Source organism: Camellia sinensis, chromosome 13 (genome assembly GCF_055761805.1).
Source record: "Camellia sinensis isolate YWXY chromosome 13, ASM5576180v1, whole genome shotgun sequence".
NCBI classification, from domain to species: Eukaryota; Viridiplantae; Streptophyta; class Magnoliopsida; order Ericales; family Theaceae; genus Camellia; species Camellia sinensis.
The window spans coordinates 94020292-94047070 of NC_138973.1; the positions used below are offsets into that span (position 1 = coordinate 94020292).

At 30.4% G+C, this 26779-nt stretch overlaps 1 protein-coding gene across 1 annotated transcript; it reads right to left on the reverse strand.

The window, feature by feature from the left end:
* Window positions 1–4649: 4649 nt before the first annotated feature.
* LOC114285320 (uncharacterized) lies at window positions 4650–9699 on the reverse strand. Its single transcript, XM_028228371.2, has 2 exons — window positions 8874–9699; window positions 4650–5624 (listed from the first exon to the last, which is right to left on the reverse strand). The coding sequence occupies exons 1-2, from the start codon at window positions 9470–9472 to the stop codon at window positions 4961–4963; spliced, it is 1263 nt and encodes a 420-aa protein (XP_028084172.2). The 5' UTR covers window positions 9473–9699; the 3' UTR covers window positions 4650–4960.
* Window positions 9700–26779: the final 17080 nt, after the last annotated feature.

Here is a 26779-nt window from a genome sequence, read left to right on the forward strand (position 1 = left end):
AACAATCTCTTCACTAACCATCCCCTCACTAACAATCTCATCCAACCTAATTCGCCAAACAAATATAGCCTTATGGCCATATTTGTGTAGTACTATTGAGTTGTGCACTAACCTAACATAAAAAGATATTAGTTTAAGGTTATATTTGGATTATAGATTTATGTAGGAATTTAGAAAGAGATTTGAAAGGCAAAAAAGAAAAAATGGTGAAATATAACTATATTTTATTTACATCTTACTTTTTTTTTTCTTTCTCTTTCTAAATTCCTACTCAAATACATGATCCAAACTAGGGTTGGATAAGTATTCACTTGACCCGCTAAAACTAAATGGCCCAAACCGATCTGCTACAAAATGAACGGTTTTGATGGTCCGAACAGACAAATGTGAATACATTTATCCCAATTTGTCTAAATTTTGATAAATGGCAAATGGAAAGCCATCTAGCTCAACTTGATCCGGGAGCATCTATTGTTTGGCAGAGATGTGATGATAAACTTTTACTTAAGAAAATAAATAGTAATGCATTGATAATTGTCTTTTTATTTAATTTAAAACATGACAACTTTTTTGTTTTTTTTTTTTTGGTTTTTTGTTAGCATTCTAGAAAATGATGTTATGTTTTATGCTTTGTATTAAAAACAATAACATTTTTATTAACTGGTAATTATAGTTATTTATGAAATATCAAAGTTCAGCCTTCATTTTTATTAAAAGAAATGAGGATTAAAAAATTATGTGCCCAAATAAGAACCAAATCAATAAAAAAAAAATGGGCGAATTACACTAACTATCCCTATAAGTTGGGTGTTGTGCCACTTTGGTCCTTAACTTTTCAATTATAACAAATTTGATCCTGAATTTTGAATCTTATTTCAAATAAGGATAATTGAAGATACTATTGCTCAATTTCAAAGGCAAATTCGTCAATTTGATAAAATATAAAGTAATTTGACAAAAATAAATGTCAAAAAAATATTTTTAAATTTTTAAAAATTATTTCTATCCACTAAAGATAAATTTATGTAAAATTGATAAATTTTTTAAACATTTATTTATGGGCACCAATGGTCCCTATAGTTCGAGACTTGTGTCACTTTGATCTTTAACTTTTCAATTGTGACACATTTGACTATGAATTTTAAATCTTGTTCCAAATAAGGACAATTAAATATACCATTGCTTAATTTCAAGGACAAAATCGTCAATTTAATAAAATATAAACTAATTTGACAAAAATAAATATTAAAAAAATATTTTTCAAATTTTAAAAATTATTTTTACCCACTAAAGATAAAATTATGTAAAATTGATAATCTTTTAGACATTTATTTTTTCTTTTTTACCAAAATAATTTTTATTGAGTCAAGATCCTCTCATTGCACTTCCTCCTTGCATTTCCTACTTGCAGGGCCATTGGGCCCACTTTTAGGCCCAATTTTGATAATCCGAACCGTTCATATTTTAAGATTTGTTCAGTATATCATACCTGTAAAAAATCAAATTGATCGGATATCAGAAAGTATGTGTTCGGAAAACTGTTTATTAAATTTTAAAAAAAAAATAGTTTTTAATTCGATTTTTCCGAACACATGTTTTTTGATATCCGATCAACTTGATTTTTTACAGGTATGATATACTGAACAAATCTTAAAATATGAACGATTTGAATTATCAAAATTGGGCCTAAAAGTAGGCCCAATGGCCCTGCAAGTAGGAAATGATGCAAGGAGGGGATCCTTGCTCATTTTTATTATTTGTTTGGATGATGATTATATAATGGGTAGTTGTTTTTATTTTCATTAAATTATTTTTGATTTTTCTAAAAGTCAAATATGCCGATAACTTTGATATCATTATTAAACGAATTCATTAATCAAAAAATTTAAAACTAAAAACATTTCATATATTAAATATATTAATTACACATTAAAATTCTAAAAACCACCCATTACATAATTATTATCCAAACATATAATAAAAATTAATTTGGTAAAAGAAATATGTCTAAAAGATTTATTAATTTTACATAATTTTATCTTTGGTGGGTAGAAATAATTTTTAAAATTTTAAAAATATTTTTTGACATTCATTTTTATCAAATTAGTTTATATTTTATCAAATTGATGATTTTGCCCTTGAAATTAAGCAATGATATTTTCAATTATCCTTATTTGAAACAAGATTCAAAATTCATGGTCAAATGTATCACAATTGAAAAGTTAGGAACCAAAGTGACACAAACCCTAAACTATAGGGACTGTTAGTATAATTCGCCCTTTATTTATTTATTTATTTATTTACCAAATTAATTTTTATTAAGTGTTTGGATTATGATCATTTAATGAGTGGTTGTTTATATTTTCATTAAATTAGTTTTTATTTTTTCAAAAGTTAAATATAGCAACAATTTTGATGTCATTATTAAACTAATCCATTAAATCAAAAAAATCCCAAACTAAAAATATTTCATATATTAAATATATCAATTACACATTAAAAACCTAACAAACACCTATTACATGATCATCATCCAAATACATAATAAAAATTAATTTGGTAAAATAAATAAATGTTTAAAAGATTTATAAATATTACATAATTTTATCTTTGGTGGGTAAAAATTCTTTTTAAAAATTCAAAAATATTTTTTTTGACAATAATTTTTGTCAAATTAGTTTATATTTTATCAAATTGACAACTTTGTCCTTGAAATTGAGAAATAGTATATTAATTGTCATTATTTGGAACAAGATGTAAAATTTATGATCAAATGTGTCACAATTGAAAAATTAATGACCAAAATGACACGAGCCACAAACTATAACGACTGTTAATGTAATTCGCCCTAAAAAAATTATTAAAAATAATTCCAAAAAAAACCTAACACCAAACTGATCCTCATTCACCTGCCAACTCATACAAGTTGCTCAATCTGCATCCGCTAATTATGTAAACAGATATAGATTGATTTTTTTTAATTCGCCTAAATTCATACGGATGGCAGATGAGGTGCCACCTTACTCAACCCAATCCGTGAGCACTTCAAAATCCAAACACAACCTAAAATTATAACTTTCAAAAAAAAATAATTTTACATATACTAACAATCATACTAAAAATCTTATTAAAAGTACAAGAGGCCAAATGTAATTAGTTATCAAAAAAATAAGTTTGGTTTTAGTTTTCAAAATTTACTTTTTAAAAAATTCTACTTTTTCATTTTTCATGTTTTTTTTTCACTTAATTTTTTTTTAATTTTTAGACACACGTATACATAACATAAATACACTTAAAAATTATAATATTTGTGAAAAAAATCTTTAAAAAATTCTCTAAATACCAAAAATACAAATATATATATATATATATTCAATACATTTTTCGTATTTTTATGTATTTATTAATTTTTTAAACATTTTTTCACAAATATTTTTCTATTTAGATACATCTAAATAAGATGCATCTAAAAAAATTAAAAAAATTTTGTTTAAAATTTTAAAAATATTCACTAAAAACAAAAAAATTCAAAAAATTAAAAACTCAATTTCCAAAATACTTAATTCAAAAAACTGAAACCAAACACACTAATAATAATATTTAATCACCTAATGATGCTTGAATAGGTATGTTTTTAGTAAAATTGTTAGTAAATGTAACATTGCTCTCTAGCAAATAATATAATCAAAGATGAGATGCAATTTGGTTTTAAAATACAAATCGTTTGTGAATAGGCTATTTTGGTGACTTTTTAATTTTTTAGGTAAAATATAAAATAAAAAACACTAATATGTTTGGAATAATTTTTTTATTTTTTACAAAAAGATGTGCAAAAAATAAAGAGAAAAATATTTAACTTTTTTATATAAGTTGTTGACTTTTTAATTTTTTTTAATAACTTTTTAACTTTTAGACTAAAAAGTGACGTGGTGAACCGAGACTTAAAAAATGGGACAAGAGTAAGCAAAAGTGACAATACAAGACCTACTTAAAATATAAGATGAATTACACTAATAGTCCCTATAATTTTGGACTTATGTCACTTTGTTTCCTGACTTTTTAATTGTGACACATTTGATCCTGAGTTTTGAACCTTATTCCAAATAAGAACAATTGAAAATATCATTAGATTTTCCAAGGGTAAAATTGTCAATTTGATAAAATATAAACTAATTTGACAAAAATAAATATCAAACAAATATTTTGAAATTTTTAAAAATTATTTATACCCACTAAAAATAAAATTATGTAAAATTGATAAATCTTTTAGACATTTATTTTTTTACTAAATTAATTTTTATTATGTATTTGGATGATGATAATGCAAAATTAATTTTTAAAAATTAATCATGTAATTTTATTAATTTTTATCAATTTTACATAATTTTATCATTAATGGATAAAAATATTTTTTTGACATTTATCTTTATCAAATTAATTTATATTTTATTAAATTGACGATTTTACTCTTAAAATTAAACAATAATATTTTCAATTGTCCTTATTTGAAACAAAATTTAAAATTCAAGGATAAATATGTTACAATTGAAAAATCAAGAATGAAAGTGACACAAATTCCAAACTATAAGAGTTGTTAGCTTAATTTGCCCTAAATATAAACAAACAATATCTGGTTTCTCTCTGTACAGTTTCAGTCAGTCAATAAAAACACTAATACATAAAACAATCTTGTACCAAGATTTTTCCAGAGAAAATTCCCAAACTATAAATCAAAACCAACAAGAAAATACAAGAAACAAGAATCACAAATAAACAATCAAGACTAGATTCACCCCAAAAGCAAACAAAAAAATCTAATATTTGGGTACGAAAAAATCAGGGTGAAAGAATTGGGGTGGGGGGGATGGAAATGTCTTCAATGCTCAAACCATAAGCGAGCGAGTAGTGACTCATTGGTTATCACTGCAAATGAAGAGAGAATTTTCAAAACAAAATTGTTTCAAGAAAAGGATTCTTGTTGCTCGTGCAAAAATTCCTTCCTAAGCTTATGTGAGAAAAGACGACAAGCATCGATACTGAGATCAATGGCAGCTGAAAGAGCGACAAACAGAGCAGCGTCAGGCATACAAGTCACATGTTGCACCCCCACTTGAACCGTAGGCTTGCTCACCTTCCCTTCACCTTCCACCGTTGAACTCATCACGAATCCTCGAACTGGCGACAACGAACTCAATGCGGAATCTTGAAGTCGACTGTCAATGCAAAACTGCCCACCTTTTTTCACATTCATTGTGCCTTCAGCGATGGGGATTCCACTAGTGAGGCCAGTGTCTGCAACAAGCTCGAATTTGTAGCCCAAGCAATAGATAGGCCCTCTCTCTCGCCAAGCCTCGAGGCGGCCCCAGGGTTTCCAACTGCTGACGGAGTATCCATGGGGCCGGAGGATGAGCCAAGCACCGGGGTTCGATCGTGAGACACGATCAGATCCCGGGGAAGGCACAAAGGGAGTGATCATAGAGGCAGCCGCAACAGGGGAGCCAGAGAGGTCATGGATTATAATCATCCATCCCTTTCGCTCCCTTCCCGGTTTTTCTCTTTCGCTTGAAAAGGTTCTCAGCCATCCTCTAGTGGTGTTGTTGGTAGTAAAATCTGATGGGAGAGATCTGATTTTGAAAAATAAAAACAACAAAAACAAAATCAATAACACAACAAATGCATTACCCAAATAAAATAAACAAGCAAAAGGTCAAACAGGAATATCAACACATAGTAGAAAGCATAATATTGCAACAAGATATGTGCACATGGAGGGGACTCCATGGTAGTTTGAGAAAAAACAGTTGGTGGGGATTTGATATATTGTCAATTTGACCAAATTGAATATGCAGATTGGAAGCTAATCATTATTCTAGACATCATTAAAAACAAATAAACAAATAGATAACTTTGCAAATTAGAACTCATTTTGTGGTAAGGTGGTCATTAATAATTGTGGATAAAACAGTTGAGATTCCATACTTTGTTTTTCCAAAATAGAACAAAAATCTTCACATGGTAAAACCTAAAGTGGACTTGGTGAAACCGGATCTCCTGGTACTTTTGTCCAAAACATCTTCCCTACCAAACGATCAATCTCTTCAGTGCATGAATAGTGTGCTGGGGTATGGGTTTTGGATTGCAGAATTATGTGGCCAAAGTTTTTACCCATAACAAAACACAGGACCAGTTCATGATGAGATTACTACTTGCACCCCATAACTATTTTGCGTAGAAATTATATAATCCTGTATTTGGATAGCGAACCGATTCTAATAAAGGATTGTTTGGAATGTTCTAAATAAATGCACTTTTTGACTTTTTTAGGAATACGAGTTAGGTTTGAAGTGATGTGATAGAGAGGTAATGTGACTTAAATAAGATCATATGACTTAAATAATATAATGACTTCTTGACTTTTTTAGAAAATGAAAACAAGGCCTAAATGTAAATCATAAATTGTATCAACAAACTTCAACACAACAACAACATTGTGCCAGATTTAATCCTTAAATTTTCTCCTAAATGTGGGGATTTACGCGAGAATTATTTTAAATTAATCAAAGTTCCACACTATTGGCCTAAAATTTGAAATATATTTTTTCAGAAAGTTTTTGACCTTTAGACATGTGTTGACATCTATCAAAACTCTTGTAACACACAGGTTAAAATATTGGATAGTGTATGATAATGGAATCTCAGGGTTGGTGTTGTGCCTTCTAGGCATAGTAAGCCTGTGAAGGTATATTCTAAATTTATTTTAATAATTAAAACCGTTCATAATGTAGAATCATGAAAAAATAGAGATTCTTATCATTATTCTGAGAAAAAGCTTAAAAGCAAAGAAGTTTTTCACAAAATGAGAAAGGTAAGAAATGTGAGTCTCACGTGTGACTCCACCTAGTCCACATCTCCGTCTGTCTCATGTATGTGAAAATTTTTGTATTCCTAATATGACTAATATTCAAAATAAAATTTTAAAAAATAAAATAAAATAATATAAAAAAAGATAAGAAACGTTTAGTTTTAATTTTTTGAATTCAGTTTTTTAAAAATTAAGTTTTTTATTTTTTTGTGTTTTTTTGTTTTTAATAAATATTTTTAAAATTTTAAGTAATTTTTTTATCTTTTTAGATGCACCTTACTTAAATGTATCTGCATAGTAAAATATTTATGAAAAAATATTTTAAAAAATTAATAAATATACAAAATACAAAAAATGTACTAAATTTTCGTTTTTTTTTTATATTTTATTATAATTTATTTATGTTAAGTGTGTTTAAAAATTAAAAAAAAATACGAAAAATAAAGAAATAAAATTTTTTGAAAAATATTTTTTAAAAATCAAAACCAAACACGTTGATTAATGTGGAATGGTGACAACGAAAGAACTAGACAAAGTGGCCAAGTATTTACAAAAAGTGTTGCTTTTCATTTTCCATATTGACATGTTATAATCCTATATTTTCTCTTTGTTAGGTCAACTTTCCTATCATTTTCTTTTATTTTATCATCAAGAAACAGAAAAGAAAAAATGGTGGTGCCCAACTAGGCAACTTGACATGTGAATGTGAAGAAACCCACATGCGTACTTTAGCAGAGACCAGAACCCCTAAACTTAAAGCATGCACTGTCGCAATGGCCCCCCCGAATTAATGACATAATCAATCATAGACTGTTTTGGTAAATTCGTTGAAAGAAATTATTGCTAAAAATGGAAAAAAAAATTACTATTTCAGTTTCTTAATAAGTTACGTTTGTCCACTGTTTTTTTAGTAGTTTTTTTATTTTTTTGCTTTTGTATAATTATTACTAAAAAAGTTGGCAAATACTAAAAAAAATATTATTTTAGATAAAGTGATTTTTTCAGATAACGTGATTTTTTTTTATAGAATTCTTTTATTTAATTTTTTTTTTGCTAAATACAAAAATATTCCAAAAAAAAAAAAAAAAGAAGTAATAATTGCCTAACAAAGATGAATCTAACTCAGTCGATTTGGTTTGGTTTCAGTTTTTTAAATTTAATTTTTTGAAAATTAAATTTTTTATTTTTTCGTACTTTTTTGTTTTTAGTGAATATTTTTAAGATTTTAAACATTTTTTTTACTTTTTTAAATGCAATTTACTTAAATATATTTAAATACTAAAATATTTGTGTAAAAATATTTTTAAAAAATAATAAATATAATAAAATACAAAAATATACTAAATTTTTGTAATTTTTTTATATTTTTGATAATTTGAGAATTTTTTTAAAAAAATTTTCTTAAATATTATACTTATTAAGTGTATTTAAATTAAGTGTGTTTAAAATATTAAAAATATTTATTAAAAACAAAAAAAATAAGAAAATAAAAGAGTAAAAATTTTTAAAAAGTATTTTCTAAAAACCAAAATCAAACAAACTAATTAATTTTTACGATTACCTACAAAACACAAAAAACAATGCAAAATCTCTGTGTATACGTTAAAAGGTGGCTTAAAAATTATAATCGAACATAAAATTAAAGAAAATAATATATAAATCTATTTTTTAAATTTAATAATTAATGTTAATAATTAATGTATAAATGATATGATTAGTTAATAATTAAAAAATATATAGTAACAAAGTATTAAAATTGCTAAAGTTGGGTCTAATTTTTAGTTTGAAATAACAATACTCTAAAATTAATAGTGTTTGAATGAACAATAAATAAAACATAACATATTTATCATTTTATTTTTAATATTTCCTATTCAGATAGTAATTTAGATATTTTAAAGAAAAAAACACATACTACAATTACTTTTCTTTCTAATTCCATCACTTGGGTGCACTTTAGTACTAGATGAGACACAAAGCTAAAATACGCCGGGCGGCAATGAAAACTCACCGTGATCTGGCATTCCGGTCAGCGCTAAACTTGCAGCTAAAAACCGGCTGCCTTATGTTCCCCTGAATCTGAAAAACCACCGGACTACACTCCGGTTCGCCCCCGAACTGGAAAACAAACCGAGGGTCCGGTTCAGCCCGAACCGTCAAGTGCAACCGAGCGGTCGGCTTGTCCGGTTCACTCCCGAGCTTCATCCAACCGTTCTGAAACACGGCGACCCTCGACTCAGCCCCGTCGAGATTAATGCTGACGCGGACTCGGCCGATGAGTTTCCCGCACGTGACACCACAAGTGCGACCCATGCGGCCCGTGTAGACGGACACGCGGAGGGTGAGGGGCTTGCCGGAGAGGCTGCGGACGGTGGCGGAGTCGAGGTGGAAGCCAGAGGAGGAGGCGGAGGAGGAGGGCGGACAAGTGTCGGTGGCGGCGGCGGAGGAGAGAGGGAGGAGGGCAGTTTGGGAAGGAAAGTTTTTGAACCGGAGAGTGCAGTAACACGGCGTCGTTGCGGGGTAAACACCTGAACCGGCTGGTTTAGTGGACAAGGATAGTTTCAGAGCAAGCGATTCGATTATCAGACGAACGAACGGACATGGATCCATTGATGATGTCGTCCTCTTCTTCTTCTTTTACTCTCTCTCTATATATCTATATTTCTGTATGCATAGTCTTCTCACTCTAGAGTTGGACAGACAGACTCGAGAATGGTCGCCAGATGATAGCTTCGCTCTGCGGAGCCATCTATATATTTCATGTATTTTAGTTAAAAATTAAAAAATCAAAACTTTTTATTTTATATATTTTTGGGTAAATTATCAACGACTAAAATATGAATTCTTCTAAAAGTTGAGAAATTTGCATAACAAATTCATTTGTTATGTAAATATAAATTTAAGAAGTAATTTATTATGTAAATATAAATTTTATGAGATGAAATATAATTTTTCAAATCTTAAAAGATAATTTATATTTTAGTCAAACTTCAAAATACATTAATAATTTATCTTATATATTTTTATAAAAAAATTAAAAAATTATTAAAATAATATATTTTCAACCCACGCTTCATGAAGTGAATGTCGCTCTCAGCTATTTTATCGTGCACTCTGTCTTTCTCTCTCTAGCTTCCATTTGCGGTTAGTGGGAAAATTTCCTTACTCGCGGGAAATTCTCCGCCAGAAAATCTAACGTATTTTCATGGAAAAAAATTATTTTAATTTTATTATCTCAAATTATTCTATTAAAAATGTTTAAGACCCTCTTTTTTTTTTTTCCCTTTATAATCCTCTCTCTCCCTCATTGGTTAGATTTTTTTTTTCTTTTTTTTGTTTCCCTTGTCCTCCAATTACCACCTGTCACATGTGTGTGGGGATGGTGGGATTGGTGATTGGAGGGAGTCTCTATCACTCCTCTTACTCTATTAGTTCCAAAATATTAGGCCAAGTTTGGGAAGTTAGAAATAATCCGTCTTTTTATCTTTTTATCTTTTTTTCATTACATCACCTTTCTATTTTTTTGCACATCTTTTCAAAAAAAGACAAAAAATACACTTATTTAGGTCATTCTAAACAACCCCTTAGTTTATTATTTTATTTTTTATTATTTTAAAGTATTAATTTATTTTTAAAAATTAAGAATTAAAATAATATAAATTTTCTATTGTCTCATTTTAAATTTATTAATTATGATAATTGAGGTTTTCAAATAGGTAGCTTTGGAAATTTAATACTTTTAAAATATAATAATTGTATTATCAAAAAAATTTAATTCTCTAAGCCTTTGTTTGGCATATTGGCTTTTTAGTTTTTTTTTTTTGGCTAAAATAATTATAAAAAGACAAAATGATTGTTTGGAATGTGCTATATAAGTACATTTTTTGACTTTTTAGCTAAAAAAATAGAGAAAAAAATGTGCATGTTTGGGAAATTTTTTTAAATTTTTACGAAAAAATGTGTAATAAAATATTGTGGTAAAATTGAAATGACCATTTCACCCTTTTAACTTTTTGACTTTTTTGATAGTTGAATTCAAAGGGTAAAATAGAAATTTTGCCTTAGTGGCTTCCCCCACAAGCTACCCTTGAATAGCATAAGAATTTTAACTTTTTTAGTAATTTTTTAACTTTTTGACTTTTTTATTTTATCTACAACTCCAAAATAGGATAAAAAGTCAATAAGATAAAATGTCACATCTAAACCATAATCATTTTATTTTTTTTCACAAAAATAAAAATCAAAAAGCCTATCCTAAATAAGGGTTTTTAGCACCCAGGCAATAGCCAAAAAGTCAAAAAGTCAACTCACATCCCAAATTAACCCTAAAAAAATTAACATTTTGAGACAAATGGAATATTATATGGAAAACGCTATACCTTCTAAATTTTCTACCAAATAAATGATCAAATGTCTCACATGGGTGTAGGAGTCCATAAAATTGCGGACCCCATACCTATGTGAGACATTTGATCATTTATTTAGGAGAAAAATTGGTATTCCTAACATTACCCATATTATATTTGATTTGTGATATAGGCCTGAAATTTACTATCAAATAAAGGATCAAATGTCTCACAAATCCTTAAGAAAATTAATATTTTGACAAAATATTTCACTTGTTTCAATTATATCTATAAATATATGAAAATTTTACCTATAAATCTCATACTAAGAAATGGTGATCCGATTAGTTCCAAAAGTTTTTGTCTAGACCAATTAGTCACATTGACTTTAAAAATGTGGATTTAATATAATATTTAAAAATTATATTTACTGTTATACCATTATTTCTATTATATTTTTTTTTCTCTCTCTTTCTTGGTTAGAAAAGTAGGATACATAACCTATGATAATCACAATTGGAATGAATTTTTATATGGAATCCCTTTTATTTAGAATGACTTGAAAGGTAAAAAAATTTCAAACATTTCAAAAGGAATATAAAAATTATTTAAAATATGAGATTCTTCAAACATTTCAAAAGAATATGAGATTCTTTAAATATTTCAAAAGAAGTACAAAAACTCCTTAATAAGTTTTGAGCAAATATACAGTTTCAATCTATAACACTTAAACGTAACACTCCAATGTAACACTTCAAAAAAATTCTTTATTGCACTTTTTCCAAATGTAATACTAAAAAAAAAACTCTTTAATGTAACATTCCAATATAACACACACAAAAATTTCTTACTATACTTTTTCTAAATGTAATAATCCAATGTAACACTCCATAAAAAGGATATGGGAATTTTTAAACTATTCCAAAAGAAATACAAAAATTTCTTAATAAATTTTGGGTAAATGTATAATTTCAAACTATGAGCGTTACGTTTGCCTTGTTTAGCAAGTGTCTTTTTTAGTCAAAAAGTTACTAAAAAAATTAAAAAGTCAATAATCCATACCAAAAAGTCAAAGATTCTTTTTTTTTCTCTACTTTTTGTGCATCTTTTCGTAAAAAACTAAAAAGTCATCCTAGTTTTTTTTACATTACATTTTAGCCAAAAAGTCAAAAAAATTACTAAAAAAGCCCGTTCTCAAACGAGGCCTAAGTAGTTTTTAATGTGTTATATTGGAGTGTTATGTTTGAAATTACATTAATTGGAGTACTACGTTTGAGAAAAGCACGCTAAGAATTTTTTTTTATGTTACATTAGAGTATTACGTTTAGAAAAAGTTTGGAGTGTTACATTGTTACGTTTAAGAAAAATTTAATGTGTTATATTGCAGTCTTACGTTATTAGAGTATTACATTAGAGTGTTACGTTCTTATTCGTAATGTGAGATTTGTTGCAAATGAGAAAAAAAAAATCAAAATCTCTATAGTCCGGATTACCCAAATGTATAATTTCACATTTGGAGAAACTCACTTTTATTCTTCAAAAATAAAATCCAAACGTGTAAGTGACTACCATTTCATATAATTTTTACTTTAATAGGACATTTGAGTTCATAAGAAAAAAAAATAGGATTAAACAGTTCATAAAATCACATTTTGAAATTTATTGGTGTTTCACCCTAAATATATTTAGAGATAATAATTCACAACAATTAGTTTATTTTGTGTGTGATTAATATTTTTAAAATTTGTTAACAAGTGTCATTATTAGGTTTGTCTTGGGTATAATTTATTTTTTTTTATTTATTACAAAGATATGTAGAAAAGTAAAGAGATGAAATGACCCAAATAAATTAATAAACCAATAAATTATTAATTTTTTATGTCACCAAAACAAAGCATTAACATAAAATATGCACATCCCCGTTCTATTAGATATTAAATTCAATACATTTGTTGTATGAGCATGAAATAATTCTTCTCATATAATTCTGTTGACTAAGTCTGCGCTCCTCTAAACGTCGTCGCTTTACTCCCTGAAAACACAAACGTGAGCTAGCCAGCAGGTGTGTGTCCGATACCTCTCTGATGCCTAAGTCAGCAAAATAGTCAAATAGACAAAAGCTCTGTGTATTCGAGAATCAAAGTTGTGTTACCTCTCCACATGTGATGTTGTGAGCTTTTATAGGTTCCGTGTGACACAATCCTAGTAGGACTCTTATTCCTCCATGTAGAGTCCTCTTAGGAATCACACTCTTGAAAGATAATGCTTATCCTTTCACACACCCCTCACTGCATAAACCAATTGAGATGGTCCTAGCTCGATGGTATGACCAAATGACCGAGCTAGTATTGCCATGCTAAAATGACAGTTTAGACCGAGCTATGCCTAGCTCGGTCCTTCCTTTCTCTGTTTGTACCTTGGTTTGACATATTCCAACAGAGCTAGTAACTTGAGACTAAGCTAACTATGCAAAACGGCGTCCTTATCTCAGCGCAACTATGCACAATTCGTATCTAGCTCAGCATTCCCATGCATAATGCCTAGCTAGCTCGGCTGTAGTGACCCTCATCCTCGTCTTAGTCATGTTCATGTGCATCTGCATGTTTTGTTTTGTTAAGCTTGCACTTGTGGTTTTGACTTGTTTTGCCTAAAGTAAGGTTTCCGTCTTGTTTTGTACCTATGTGTTTTGGCTTGAGTATTGTTTGTACGTTTTGTCCCTTGCTTGGTGTGCGTAGCCGAGGTCATCTTAAGCCTAGGACACGCCTTTGGACCTTTTACACCTAGGACCATCTTGGAACCACTTTGGCTTACCTCCACCTTCACCCTGGCATATTGGTCGAGATGTAGTCATCTAGACCAAGGTGTGCATCACCTAGGCCGAGATGTGTATCATCTAGGCCGAGATGTCATCATCTAGACATCCTAAATCTTTGATCCCTGCACCTGGTGATCTTGTCCCTGGACTGGTACGACCTAGACCGAGGTGTGGCACAGCTAGGCCAAGCGTTAACCTTCCTAACCGAGATCATTGAGACCTTACTTGTCGATGCCTTGTCCTAATCCGAGGTCTTTACCTGCCAGAGTGCCCATGTCACCTTACTTGTTGAATACCCTTTGTCATGCTCTTGTCTTGTCATTCAGTCACCTTTTTGAGGAAAACCAATCCGGTAGTGCCACGTGCCCCAGCAGAGGGTTAAGTCAGCCGACAGTGGAAGAAAACATATCATTATGTGTCATACTTGCATGGTAGAGAGAGAAGCTCTAGGGAGAAGGGGAAGAAGTTCTTAGAGTGAGAATAGATTTCCAAGCTTGATCCTTAGAGTTTGAACCGTTGGATTCGTGTTTTGAGATTAGATTCTTGTTTTGCTCTTGTTGTTCTTTATGCTCATCTAACTACATTGTATGATCTAGCATGATTCATGAGCCATGCATTGCTTTGAAATTCGGTTTTAGAAAGAGAAAATGATGTTCTTGTGTTCTTGAAAGAAAACCATGTTTTGATCCGAAAGTTTGTATCAAGATCCATGTTTTTGTGTTGTTTTCATAAGATCTTCAAATATGAGTACCCAGGTTCATGTTTTCGAACTCATCTCACGAAATCTCAGATTTTGAATAAAGAAGCTATGATTTTAACATTCATGTTCTCCATGTTCATATTCTTCATGTTCTTTAAAAGAAACCCAGATTTTTCCCAGACTTCATTTCCCTGAATGTGGTCGTCGGGACCACACCTCGACCAAGAGGTGTGGGACCTCGGCCAAGACCTGGTTGGTACCCAGCATGTTTTCTGAGATGAAAAACAGTGTTTGACCCCTAGCACAGGATTGCCTTGTTTTGACTTAGTTTTGAAAGAGGTGCCGAGATCATTTGCACACATGTAAAGCTTGTCTTAGGAATGCATTCCATATCCATCTTTGAGCATCTCTTCTTGACTTCTTGAAGTTCATTCAATGGAATTTATCATGTGCTTGTAGGCATTGGATCCTTGCCTGTAATCCCCTCACCTGAAGAGCTATGTGAGTGGTATTTTTAATAAAGTTATGTTATAAAGTTTTGATAAAGTTTTGTTTCATTTTGGAAAAGTATTTGATCAAGCATGAATGATTGTCCCTAGTGTTGTATCTAGTATATTATTTGTTTTGATGACATTCTGGGAAAGTCCTTAGTGCCAGGGGACTATAATGCAACTGCACCCTTGTTTTGAGAGTCCTTAGTGCCAGGAGACTATAACACAACTGCACCCTTGTTTTGAAAGTCCTTAGTGCCAGGGGACTATAATGCAACTGCACCCTTGTTTTGCCACTGACGGTTTTCCGCATGGGTTTGTTTGTCCGGAATGTCATCGTTTGGTATTATGTAGATGTTATTAACATCTAAGAAGCTTTGAAAGATTTGATAGATGAACTTGATTCATCCCTTTGATTTGTAAAGTTATGATATGTATTGTTTTGGAAAAAGATCTCGGATATCATTCATTCAAACCTTTATTACTTATATCATTCACTGAGTATCTATGTAGGTGGCGAGCAAGAAGGCGATGACGCCTATATGTGTTTTGCATGATGTTCGGATTCATACTTTTGCTAGCATCTTGAAGATTATGCTTCTCGGCTTTGTATTTCAGCTCTTTTGTATATGTCGGCTTAAGAAGCCTTTTGATCAAGATGTAATATGTATTTTATTTATATCTGTATTCAAGTTATAGACCATGTTAAGATGTATGTTATTTCATTTAATCTACGCACAACTCTTGTGGACTATTTAGATTTAAATTTATTGCTTCCGCATATGTGAGCCCCGTATGTACACTCTGTTCGTGTGTGAATCTTTGCAAGTTGGCCTTTGGTAATCTCGGATTACTGGCCATCATGGCTCCATTCTACTAAGGGCAGAATGGGGTCGTGACATCGGCCCTTTGACTGGCCTAACAGATACTAGGTCCAGGTTGTGAAGCCCACTAACCTCGGCCCATATTCGCTTAGTCCTTAGACCGAAGTACATCTGCTCCTACCTCGGTCCGTCGTGCAGCCCAATTCTCAAGAAAGTCTCCTCCTTAGCTCGGCCCAATTTAGATATAAATTACCCTCTCACTTGTATAAATTTTTAAATATAATTTTTTTCCTTCCTTATCAATATAAACAAGTGTCTTGATAAACTTATGAAAAATGGTTGAGACTATGCTTTTTTTTTTCTTTTTTTTTTTTTTGGACATTTCCAATACATTAGTGTCATTGTTGTAAATTTATTAACATTTGTCAGTATAATATTTCATTAAAAATATTAGTGAGAGTAAAGCTATGTTTGGTTTTGACTTTTTGGCTAAAAAAGTATGAATGATAAAACTAGCTACATAAATGAATAAGGCAAAATGTCACATTTAAACCATAATCATTGCACTTTTTTTCTTATAAAAGTAAAAAAAGCCAAAAATAAAAATCAAACGAGACTAAAAAAAAACAAGTTAAAATAGTCAAAAAACTAAAAAATTAAGTTATTTTAACTCTTCTCAAACGAAAACTAAATGTAATTATTTACTATTCACAAAGTAAAATGACTCAGGTAGGAAAATTTTAATTACACAAAATTATACATAATTCTATCCCATGTGACAAATGTGTAAGGGGTAATTTGAGAAGAAGTTAGAAGCTAGTCTTTCAGTTTTTTCGCATTTTACGCCAAAAAAAAAAAAAAAAAAAAATCACAAAAAAATATGAACTTTTTAAACACAAAAAGCCAGAAGATCACAAAAAATCAAAAAAATCAAAAAATTAACTTTTACTAACTTTCCAAAATATTACTAAATTTATTTTAGGTAAGAGGGATGTATTTTAATTTTATATAAATAAAAAGAATATTTATATATAATAGTAACTTGCATTTAGATGTAAAAAATAAAATAAATAAAATAATAAATATTGGCATTGTTTGGAAAATTAACAAATTTAATTAATTATTTGACTTTTTAACTATTTTAATCTAATTAAAATAATTACTGTTTGAAAATTAAATTAATTTTTTATAATTAATTTAATAATTATAAAAAATTAAATAATTATAAATTAAATATAAAATTTTATTTTATTAATTATTTTAACCTATCACTTTAACCAAATCTTCCTCCCAAACACTCCCATTATTTTGTTGCCGATTTTTTTACTTGGGCGATTAAGGTAAGGTAATAGTGAGGAGGTGGGGCCAATAATGGGTGGGACCCAGAAACAGCTGGGTTAGAGCTGTCATCACGTTGGCATATATATATATATACGTATAATAAAAACCAGCTGTGATTGGATTAGAATTCAATTCAGATAATCTTGTCCTTTAATTCTCCGGTGTGACCGGCCTTGCCAAACGGGAAAGCATTGAATATGACGTGGCATCGACGCTTTCTTCTTCTGCTGCTGACTGATTGGATCCCAAATAGCAGATTTTCGACGGCTGTTAAATGACGGCGCCCTTATTTTTCCCAACAAATCACCTTCGTTTCAGAAAATTGAGTTTATTTTTTAAAAAATTAATTTTTTATTTTTATTTTGTTTTATTCAAAACATTTACTAATATTTTAAGAAAATTTTATATTATTTTTTAGATATAAGATATATTTAAAACATATAATATTTACTAAAAAAATTTGAAATTTACCAAATATAAAAACCAAAAAAATGCAATATATTTTTATATTATTGTATATTTATTGAATTTTAAAACATTTTTTTACTTTCTAAATATTTTTTAAGGAGAATAAATCAGTCAAGAAAAATGCTTTGGAGTTCTAATTTTTGAGCTCTAAAGGTAGCTCTAATGAGTTGACAGTGAGCTCCACCCACACTGATGTGATGTTTTAGTCTTGGTTTATTTTTATTTTATTTTTTTTATTTATTGTCATGTCATTAGTGCTCCATTAAAACACTAAAATTAATAGTCTGAATCATTGCTGATCAGTCAAACTTTCGAGAAGGAGGGCCAAGTACACACATTGGCATCGATCAAACTTGCCTCCGTTTAAAAAGTAAGTTGATTTTTTGATTTTTTGATTTTTTTAGCTATTTTATCTTGGACTAAAAAACTTAATTTGTGAAGGATTTTTTGACTTTTTAACTTTTTTGATTTTTTTTGTGAGAGAATAGTGTAATGATTATGGATTGAATATGATGTTTTGTTTGTTGTAGCTAAAATAGCCTATTTTTTGGTTTTTTTAATTTTTTTAGGTATTTTGTCCTTGACTAAAAAGCTTAGTTTGTGAAGGATTTTTTGATATTTTGGCTTTTTGATTTTTTTTTGTGGGAGAAATGTGTAATGATTAAGAATTAGATATGATGTTTTGTTTGTTATAACTAAAATAACATATTTTGTTTTTTGTGACTAAAATAGCCAAAAAAGTTCTTGTCAAACAGAGCCTTAGGCTTCATTTGATAATATCACTTTTTAGTTTAAAAATTAAAAAGTTATTAAGTGGGTGTTTTGAAAGTTGTTATTTTAGTAGTCTAGTTTAGTTTTTGGCTATTTTAGAAGGTTAAAATTTTTGTGTTTAGGAAGATAGTTAGATTTTTTTTGTGGTTGAATGTGATGTTTGTGAGATAAAAGGTGAAATGATTATGGGTTTGATGTGACATTTTGTCTTATTGACTATTTTAACTTATTTTGTCTTTTAGTGCTATTTTAGCCAAAAAAGCCAAAAAACTAAAAAAAGTTACTTCCCAGACACCCCCTAAAAAAATTAAAAAGCTAACAGCCTGTACCAAAAGTTAAATATTTTATTTTTCTCTACTTTTTGCACATCTTTCGTAAAAAATCAAAAAATATCACAAACATATTAATTTTTTTATATCATATTTTAACTACAAAATCAAAAAATTACTTAAAAAAAAAAAGAGTCTCTTCTAAAACGAGACCTTAATATTCATTGCAGCCATTTTTGAAACATTGAAGTTAATGCAAAACATCTTGCGTACCTTCGAAAAACACCCTTCTGATTAATCCAAGTTCTAATTTCAAAAAGACTGGATGTAAAGAAATGCAAGAAGTATGATAGTGATCTAGTTGCAATTATGGACATAAAATGCAAAAATGAAAGCATTGTTCGTTGGTAACAATAGTTTGATTCTTACAACCAATGAATGATCCCTTGATATTTGCAATAGAATGTGGTGAAGATGTAATTACACTGAAATACTTGAAGAAACCAAACACACCATTCATAAGGAGAAGATTTCCAAAAACACCAAGGTTAAATGGTCCACTACTCGTGCAGGCACTGTCAACAGCAATGAAAGGGAACAAACAAGTGGATTTTAAAGATGTAACAAGGATTCTTTCACTTTACTTATGTGTAGCTATATGTTCTTTGCAACAAGTGAGAACTCAATTGTTTGGGTTTTTGTGCCTGTTTGGCAGAGCTTAATTACAGCTTATTTTAGTTTTCAGATTAATTTAAGCTATTTTGATGTGTTTAGTTTAGCTTATAGTTTTTTGGAAGTCAGAAATCAACTTATTCTTTGAGTGGGGCAGGAGATGCTTTAAGAATAAACTGAAAATCAGCTTAAACTGAAAGTTATAAGTTATAAGCTGTTGAGACATAAGCTATAAACACTTTCCCACAGCTCTACCAAACAGGGTGTCAAATATATAGAGGACCTTGAAGCAATGAAGAAGACATATGATCGGTCAAACGCAATAAAAATAACTTTGGTAAACTTTATTCATACCATTCACAGCACTTGAGACAAAGTTAAAAGTTGTGTGATAGGTTTGTTGGTAAGTACAATTTATATTTACATTCATGTTATATACTTACATCCTCATTCTGTTATTAAAAGATTTGAAGAGTTGATTGAGGTCATTAAAAGATTTTAGGATAAAATGAAATTAAAATATAAAGTGTACTTTGGTTTTTCTTTTTTTACTCTATTTTTCTTTGTTTTTTATTTTTTATTTTTTATTTTTGAAGGTAAGTATGCTAGAACTTTTTCACAATACTTATATTTTAATCCACTTGGTGCTCTTTTGATTTTGTGCTTTTATTTATTTAGATTGGTGCTTTTTGTACCCTTTTTAATTTTTGTATTTCAAATTTTCTTTTGGGAGTGACCTAAGATAATTTTTCGACATGGGGCAAGGATATGTAGGAATGCAATTTCAATTGTGTTTCTCATCAATCACAATGTGATGGTTGTTACATTGATACTCTATCACAAGGGAGTTCAAAATGAATAGTGATTAAGAGAGTGATTAGAGAGGCAAATTAGGTCAATGGTCCAATGAATTTGGGCTGGTTGGAAGATGAGTGGCTGGGTGAGGGTGGAACAAGCAGTTCAAGGAGAAAAGAATGGCAGTGCATAAATGGGCAGCACCTCCTTCAAATCCCAAGAAAATCCTCCTTTTAGACCTTGGGAAATAGCTATTTATCGGCTTTTCCTTGGTACCAAAGGATACCAAGTAGCCAAATAAGATAAGGACATGTGTCCCTAAGAATTACATGGAATATTCTGCCTTGGACCACCAAGCTGAAGGTACGACGTGTCTCTCTGCATGTACTATGTACTATCTGTTTGATAGAAGTACCTCCACAATTACCTTTTTGAACCTCAACAAGTGCACTTACAGCAGTAGTGCTTGCCGCTACACTTGCCTTCTCAGTTCGGTTTAGCCAAGACATGTATTCTCAAGACTTCATAGCTTGCTATCAACTATGTTTGTGTTCATCTCAGCGATACCTCCATCCTTAGCTACCTAATCACAAACTCCCCAGCTTCTTAGGACAAAGGGCATAACCAAGCCTACTATCAACCATGTTGTGCCTTAGTACCAAGTCCAAAGGGGCTTCCTTGGTCTTGCTTGTGCAACCAAGGCAGGTTTATGACCTGGATAATAGAAAAGAGAGTTTCTTACTTTCAAGCTATCCTACTCCCATCTTCGCAAGGTCGCCGTGGTATACTGGTATCTCTAAGCTTGCTATCAGCTCCAACCAGTAAGCTTTTGGGCATGCTATCAGCATCAACTAGTGATCTTTGGAGTCTGCTATCAGCGCCAAGCTAATGATAACTTTAGGGGCTTGCTATCAGCCCTAGGCTAGTAATGCCTTAGGACCTGCTATCAGCGCCAAGCATTATCTTCTACTTGTGGAGGGAAAGCCTCTCTCAAAGACTGTTATTGCCTTGGTGGAGTCTTTCCTCTACAAGTTAGTTGCGGCAGTTATAGTTATTGTGGCGGCTGTTTCTCGTGGCAAGTTCAAGTGGCGGCCTTGACAAAGTATCTCAGTAACTTGGCTGCTACCTTAGCAAGTTAGTTGTTGTGGTTTTCTCCTTCCCTCAACAAGTTCAAATGGCGGCACTGACAATACTTAATATGGCGACGTTGACAATAATAGGAATGGCGGTGCTGAGACAAAGTGCCTTAACAATTTGACCACTATAAGTGTTGCTTCTGCAACCTGACTTAACCATTTTTTCTTCATGCAGCTTGTTCAGACTTTTGGTGAGTCGGACCTATTTCGACCCACTATTGACTCACTTATCTTGAGTTTTAGCCCATGCTCCTTTAATCATTCTTGCTCACCTAACAGGGGAGACCTCAGCACTTAGATCTGTACTTAATTTTGGCCTTAATTTCTACCCTTCTACACACATACACACACATATATATGTATATGTAAACACAAATTTCGTGTCCTGCAATTAAATAAGAAATAAATGCATAAATAATTAATTTTATTGATTATAATAAATATGGTACAATCCTCTGAGGTTTGCCCTACTACAAAAGAACATATCCTCTTATTTGATTTCCGAAATGATTGCATCCAACGACTATAAAAGCTTGTTGTTGAATTGGAAAAGTTGATAGATTTCTTCAAGTCTTCAAATAGAGAAACTTGGAGAAAAAAAACTTGATTAAGGGCTTTAACAGTTTGATCTCGAACGAGTTTTGAAATAATCTTTTTGAAAGGAATAGTTTTAGAGATTGCCCCTAGTACTACAGTGTGGACTGCAATATTTCCACCTTAGAGTTTCAAGTTGTTAAACTTGGGAACCCAACAATAACGGCTGTTAATCAAGATAAATAAACCTTTCTTAATTAGTCAAAATTAAAATGGTTAATATTTTTAAATGAATGTGAGTCCTACTAAAATTTGACTTCAACTCATTTTAAATCATAGGGCACATCAAAAGAAAAGTGTTAACCCATATTGACAATCAATTCAACCTAAAGTTGTGGGACCCGCGATTGTCAAAATTTTTGTGAGATAATTCATATTTTAAGATAAATTATTTTCATAAAATGAGAGACAAATTTCTTTTTTCTTGAAATTAAAATCAAATTTTGGAGTTTCCAAAATTAATTCCACCCTCCCAGGCTTATAAATAGAGACTCTCACTATTGAGAAAAGACAAAATTTAGCTAAGGTCTTGCAAATTTCTAAACAACCTCAAGATTCTGTTAAATTCTTTTTTTTAAATTCTTTCTAAAGCTATTCAAACTTGAAAGGAAAGATTATTAAGCACTCCAAACTAGTGTCAATCCTTTTAAGTTACAAATATAATTTTTATCCCTCATTTCAAAGAGATCATTTCAAAACTCATTCAAGATCAAGCCGCTCAAACCCTCAATCAAACCTCATTTTCTGTCAAGTTTCTCTATTCGTTCAAACCCTCATTTTCAATCAAGTTGTTCAAACCCTCATTTTCTCCAAGTTTCTCTATTCGAAAACTTGAAGAAATCTATCAACTTGTCTAGTTCAACAACAATTTCTTACAACCATTGGATTGCAACCATTTAAGAGATCGAATCAAATGATCTGTTCTTTTGTAATAGCGCAAACCTCAGAGGATTGTACCCAATTTATTATAATTAATAAAATTAATTATTTATGCATTTATTTATTATCTTAATTGCAGGACACGAAATTTGTATTTACAATATATATATATATATTTTTGATCGGCAAAAACAAAAACTTTATTGATGAAAAGAGGCACAGTACATGCAACAATTACATCAACAAAGAGAGAAATACAAAAGCATCATAGCTAACCTTAACAATCCCAATTAGGTTGGCACCAGGAATGTAACGATCCCACCGCATGTAATGATTAGCACTAAATTAATTAAGGAGATTTGAATTTGAATTGCCCATTGTTCTAATTTAATTTGGGGTCATAAGAATTATTTAGTTTGATCCGTATATGATTCTATTGAGGATTTATTTTAGAATTAGAAATTGAAAGCCAACATGGCTCAAGAGAGTATAATTAGTGAATTGAATTAGTTTAATTTCGAGTATTGGACCATATAGGAGCTTAATTAAATATTCGATTCAAATCTATAAAATTGATATTTTATTAATTAGATCCTAATTGGAGTTAATCAAGCTAATTAAATGATGAAGATTGAGAATTGTGATTATTACGAATTAAATTTATTTATGGGGCGGCGTCTAATTTGAATATGTAATTTAATTGACGGAAATTTGGAGTCTAATCAGAAATTGAAGGCCTAAATGATTTAAGAAAACAAAATTGAGAATGAGAATGGGTTCAATTTGATATTTGGAGCCTTTTTGGGAGTTTAATTAAAATCTGATTCGGATTGATAAATTTAAATATAATTAATTGGGCTCTAATGGAAGCCAATCAGACCAATTAAATTATGTAGAATTTGTGTTTGGGCTAATCAAGATTAATTCAGATTAAATAATGTTCAATTAAACCAAAATGTAATTAGTATATTAATTAATTTTAATATAATTATATTACAAGGGATATTGGGGTATTAAAAGTCCAAGGCAACAAAGATGGGTTTATGTATCATCAAGTTATGTGTGTGTGTGTGGAAAAAAAAAACAGAGCCGAAGTGAAGGAGAGAGAGAGAGAGAGAGAGAGAGAGAGAGAGAGAATTGTGCTGGTGAGTTCAAGACAAGGGGCAGAAATACAGGAGGAGAACCAAAGGGAAGAAGGAAAAGTTCAAGAATTTCAACTCATTTAAAGTTTAAGATATGGAATTTATGTTAATTTGTGTAGGATCTTTACATTACACTTGAAATTAAAAGAGAAATTGGAATCAATAGCAAGAGGACGAAGAAAAATTGACTTAAGTGTAAGATTATGGGAGCTAATTTGGAATTGAATTCTAAATATGAAATGGGTTACATGCATGTGAATGATTATGAAAAATAAATTAGAAATTAATTATTTTGAGTTTAATTTTTGTAATCTTGCATGAGATTAAGTTTCATTGTTACATGCATGAGGGAATTCTATGAGTATTTGAATCTATATTTACATGCATCATAGATTTTGAAGAAATTGGGCCATTTAAGTTCACATTTTGAAGAGAAAAAAAAGAAAATGTTTTATGAACATCAAGTTTATGGAAATTTAGAATTAATCCTTATGTTAGATAAAGTTTTGATTTTATAATTAAATTTTTAGTCCAGGCATGTGATGTAATTTAAGATTTTATTTAAATGAAATATATTGGAACATCTATGATTATGAATTACGTTGAGGTTACAAATTAAGTTAAGTTTAAGATTATGAAAATTAGTTGGAAAATTTATAAGAATATAAAATTAGTAATTTTGATGTCAATTTCATACATGTGAATGATTTTATAAGAAGTTTCATGACTCCAATTTCGTGATTTCAAGGAAAATAGAAAGAAGTTGATGCCAATTTTATGTAATTAAAAAGAAAATGAGAACTTGAAGCTATGATCAAATTTATGAAAATTAATTTAGAAATTAATTACTTTGGGTTGAATTTAGTTGTCCTAAGATGAAATTGAGTTCCAATTGTACATACATTATGCATTTTTCAAGAGTTTTGAAAGTTTAATTCATGTTTTAAAATTTGTGGGCTTGAAATTTGGTTTGATATGGAGAAAATGAGTTAAAACTAAATTTGAACAATTAGAGCATGATTTTGAATTAATGATTTCTAATTGAGAGTGTTTACTAAATTATACAATGGTTCTCCATATTTGTGTACAAAAAATACAAGTTTTGAGGCGTGAATATCAAATCTGAACTTCAATTACAATTTTGAAAATTCAAGAATTCACACTGTCTGCTCGAGCGAGGAAAGTCTCGCTCGAGCGTGGAAATCGAGCTCCCAGAAGTTTTTCAAAATTTTACAGTCCGCTCGAGCAACCAAAGTGGCGCTCGAGCGAAGACCCTATTTTCAGTATATTTTGGAAAATTGCATTCAGTTCACATTTTTATTCTTATCTCTTTCCAAAGCATTCGAGATATGATTTATGGCTCAATAAAGATTAATAAACTAACAATCAACATTAATTAGTTGATTAAAAGAATAAGTCATTAACTTAGTAGTACTTGATTAAGAAGCCAAGTAAGAATTGGTTTATTCAGAAAAGAATGATTTAGTAATGAAAGGATACGTGAAATAAGAATCTGATTCACTTGAATAAAGGAAGAATACACGTAGTAGAATCTTGAACTACTTAGACAGAAAAAGACAAGAAAAGTCAAGCTTAATCGAGGAATTGATATTGTGTTTCGATGTGTATATGTTGTGAGTTTGTGTAGGTCACGCACTATCATTCGCCTGATCTATCTGAATTGTCTGCATAATCTAATCTGCTAACGGAGCCATCTGTGAGTAACAATGTTGTAAAGATATGTTCAGTCGTATTTATTTTCAGATTGATAAATCATATTGCTTTCTGAAATGATACTTTTTATCGATTGAATGATGATCCTATTTTCTGAACTGTATTCGTGGCATCCATAGCATATTGTTATTGCTATTGATATTGTTATTGATACAGAGATCTCTGTCAGTTCTAAATCCTAGAACTATTGTTATTGTATCATGGCCATCAATTGATTGTTCGGTCTTTTAAGACCTAGTGTATTGTTGTTATTGGATGTACCACGTATGACTTAATGAATATGATGGATCGAATTGATCGAATTGAATGATTGATTGACAAATGATATTGATTGAAAATGTTCTAATGCTAATCGATTGTTTTAAAGACTGTAAGGACATCATTCATAACCCCTTACACAGTTGTTATTCACTAGGCTCTAGCTCACAGTTTATTGTATATATGTAGGTGGTCAGGCACCGGAGCAAAGTTAGCGGCGTCATCCTAAATTCATTTTGTCAAGCCAACCTATTGTGCCTCACCACGAGGTTCCAAACCGTTCTTGTCAAGGCTTTGTTTTAGGTGGTCTAAATCCACCTCAAGTGAATGTTTCCTAAGTTGTTTTGGCTTGGGATTTAATTCCCCAACATGTCTTTTATTTTGTACTTAGACGTGTTTTGGACTTCAGTTTTTACATATATATTGATTATGGACTTGGACTTATATCTGTATTTGTATATATATATATATATATAAGATGTTTGTGCATTTAAGTCCTCACAGCTCTTTGGACATTATATTTTAATATTTACCGGCTTCCACTGGCCCCTCCTATTGTATAATTGCTATTACTGTTAAGCAGGCCTCTGGTAATCACGGATTACTGGCCAGTTACGATGCTAAACCCTTAGGGGCGGGTTTGGGTCGTGACAGGGAAGGAAACACAATCATATGCTAGCAT

Bases quoted from the DNA above. Each gene is read 5' to 3' on its own strand.
- LOC114285320 (XM_028228371.2), bottom strand. From the start codon at position 9,472: ATGGATCCATGTCCGTTCGTTCGTCTGATAATCGAATCGCTTGCTCTG. The intron at 5,625-8,873 runs GTGAGTTTTCAT...TTTCAAAATCAG, and splicing joins GACCGGAATGCCAGATCACG to ATCTCTCCCATCAGATTTTA.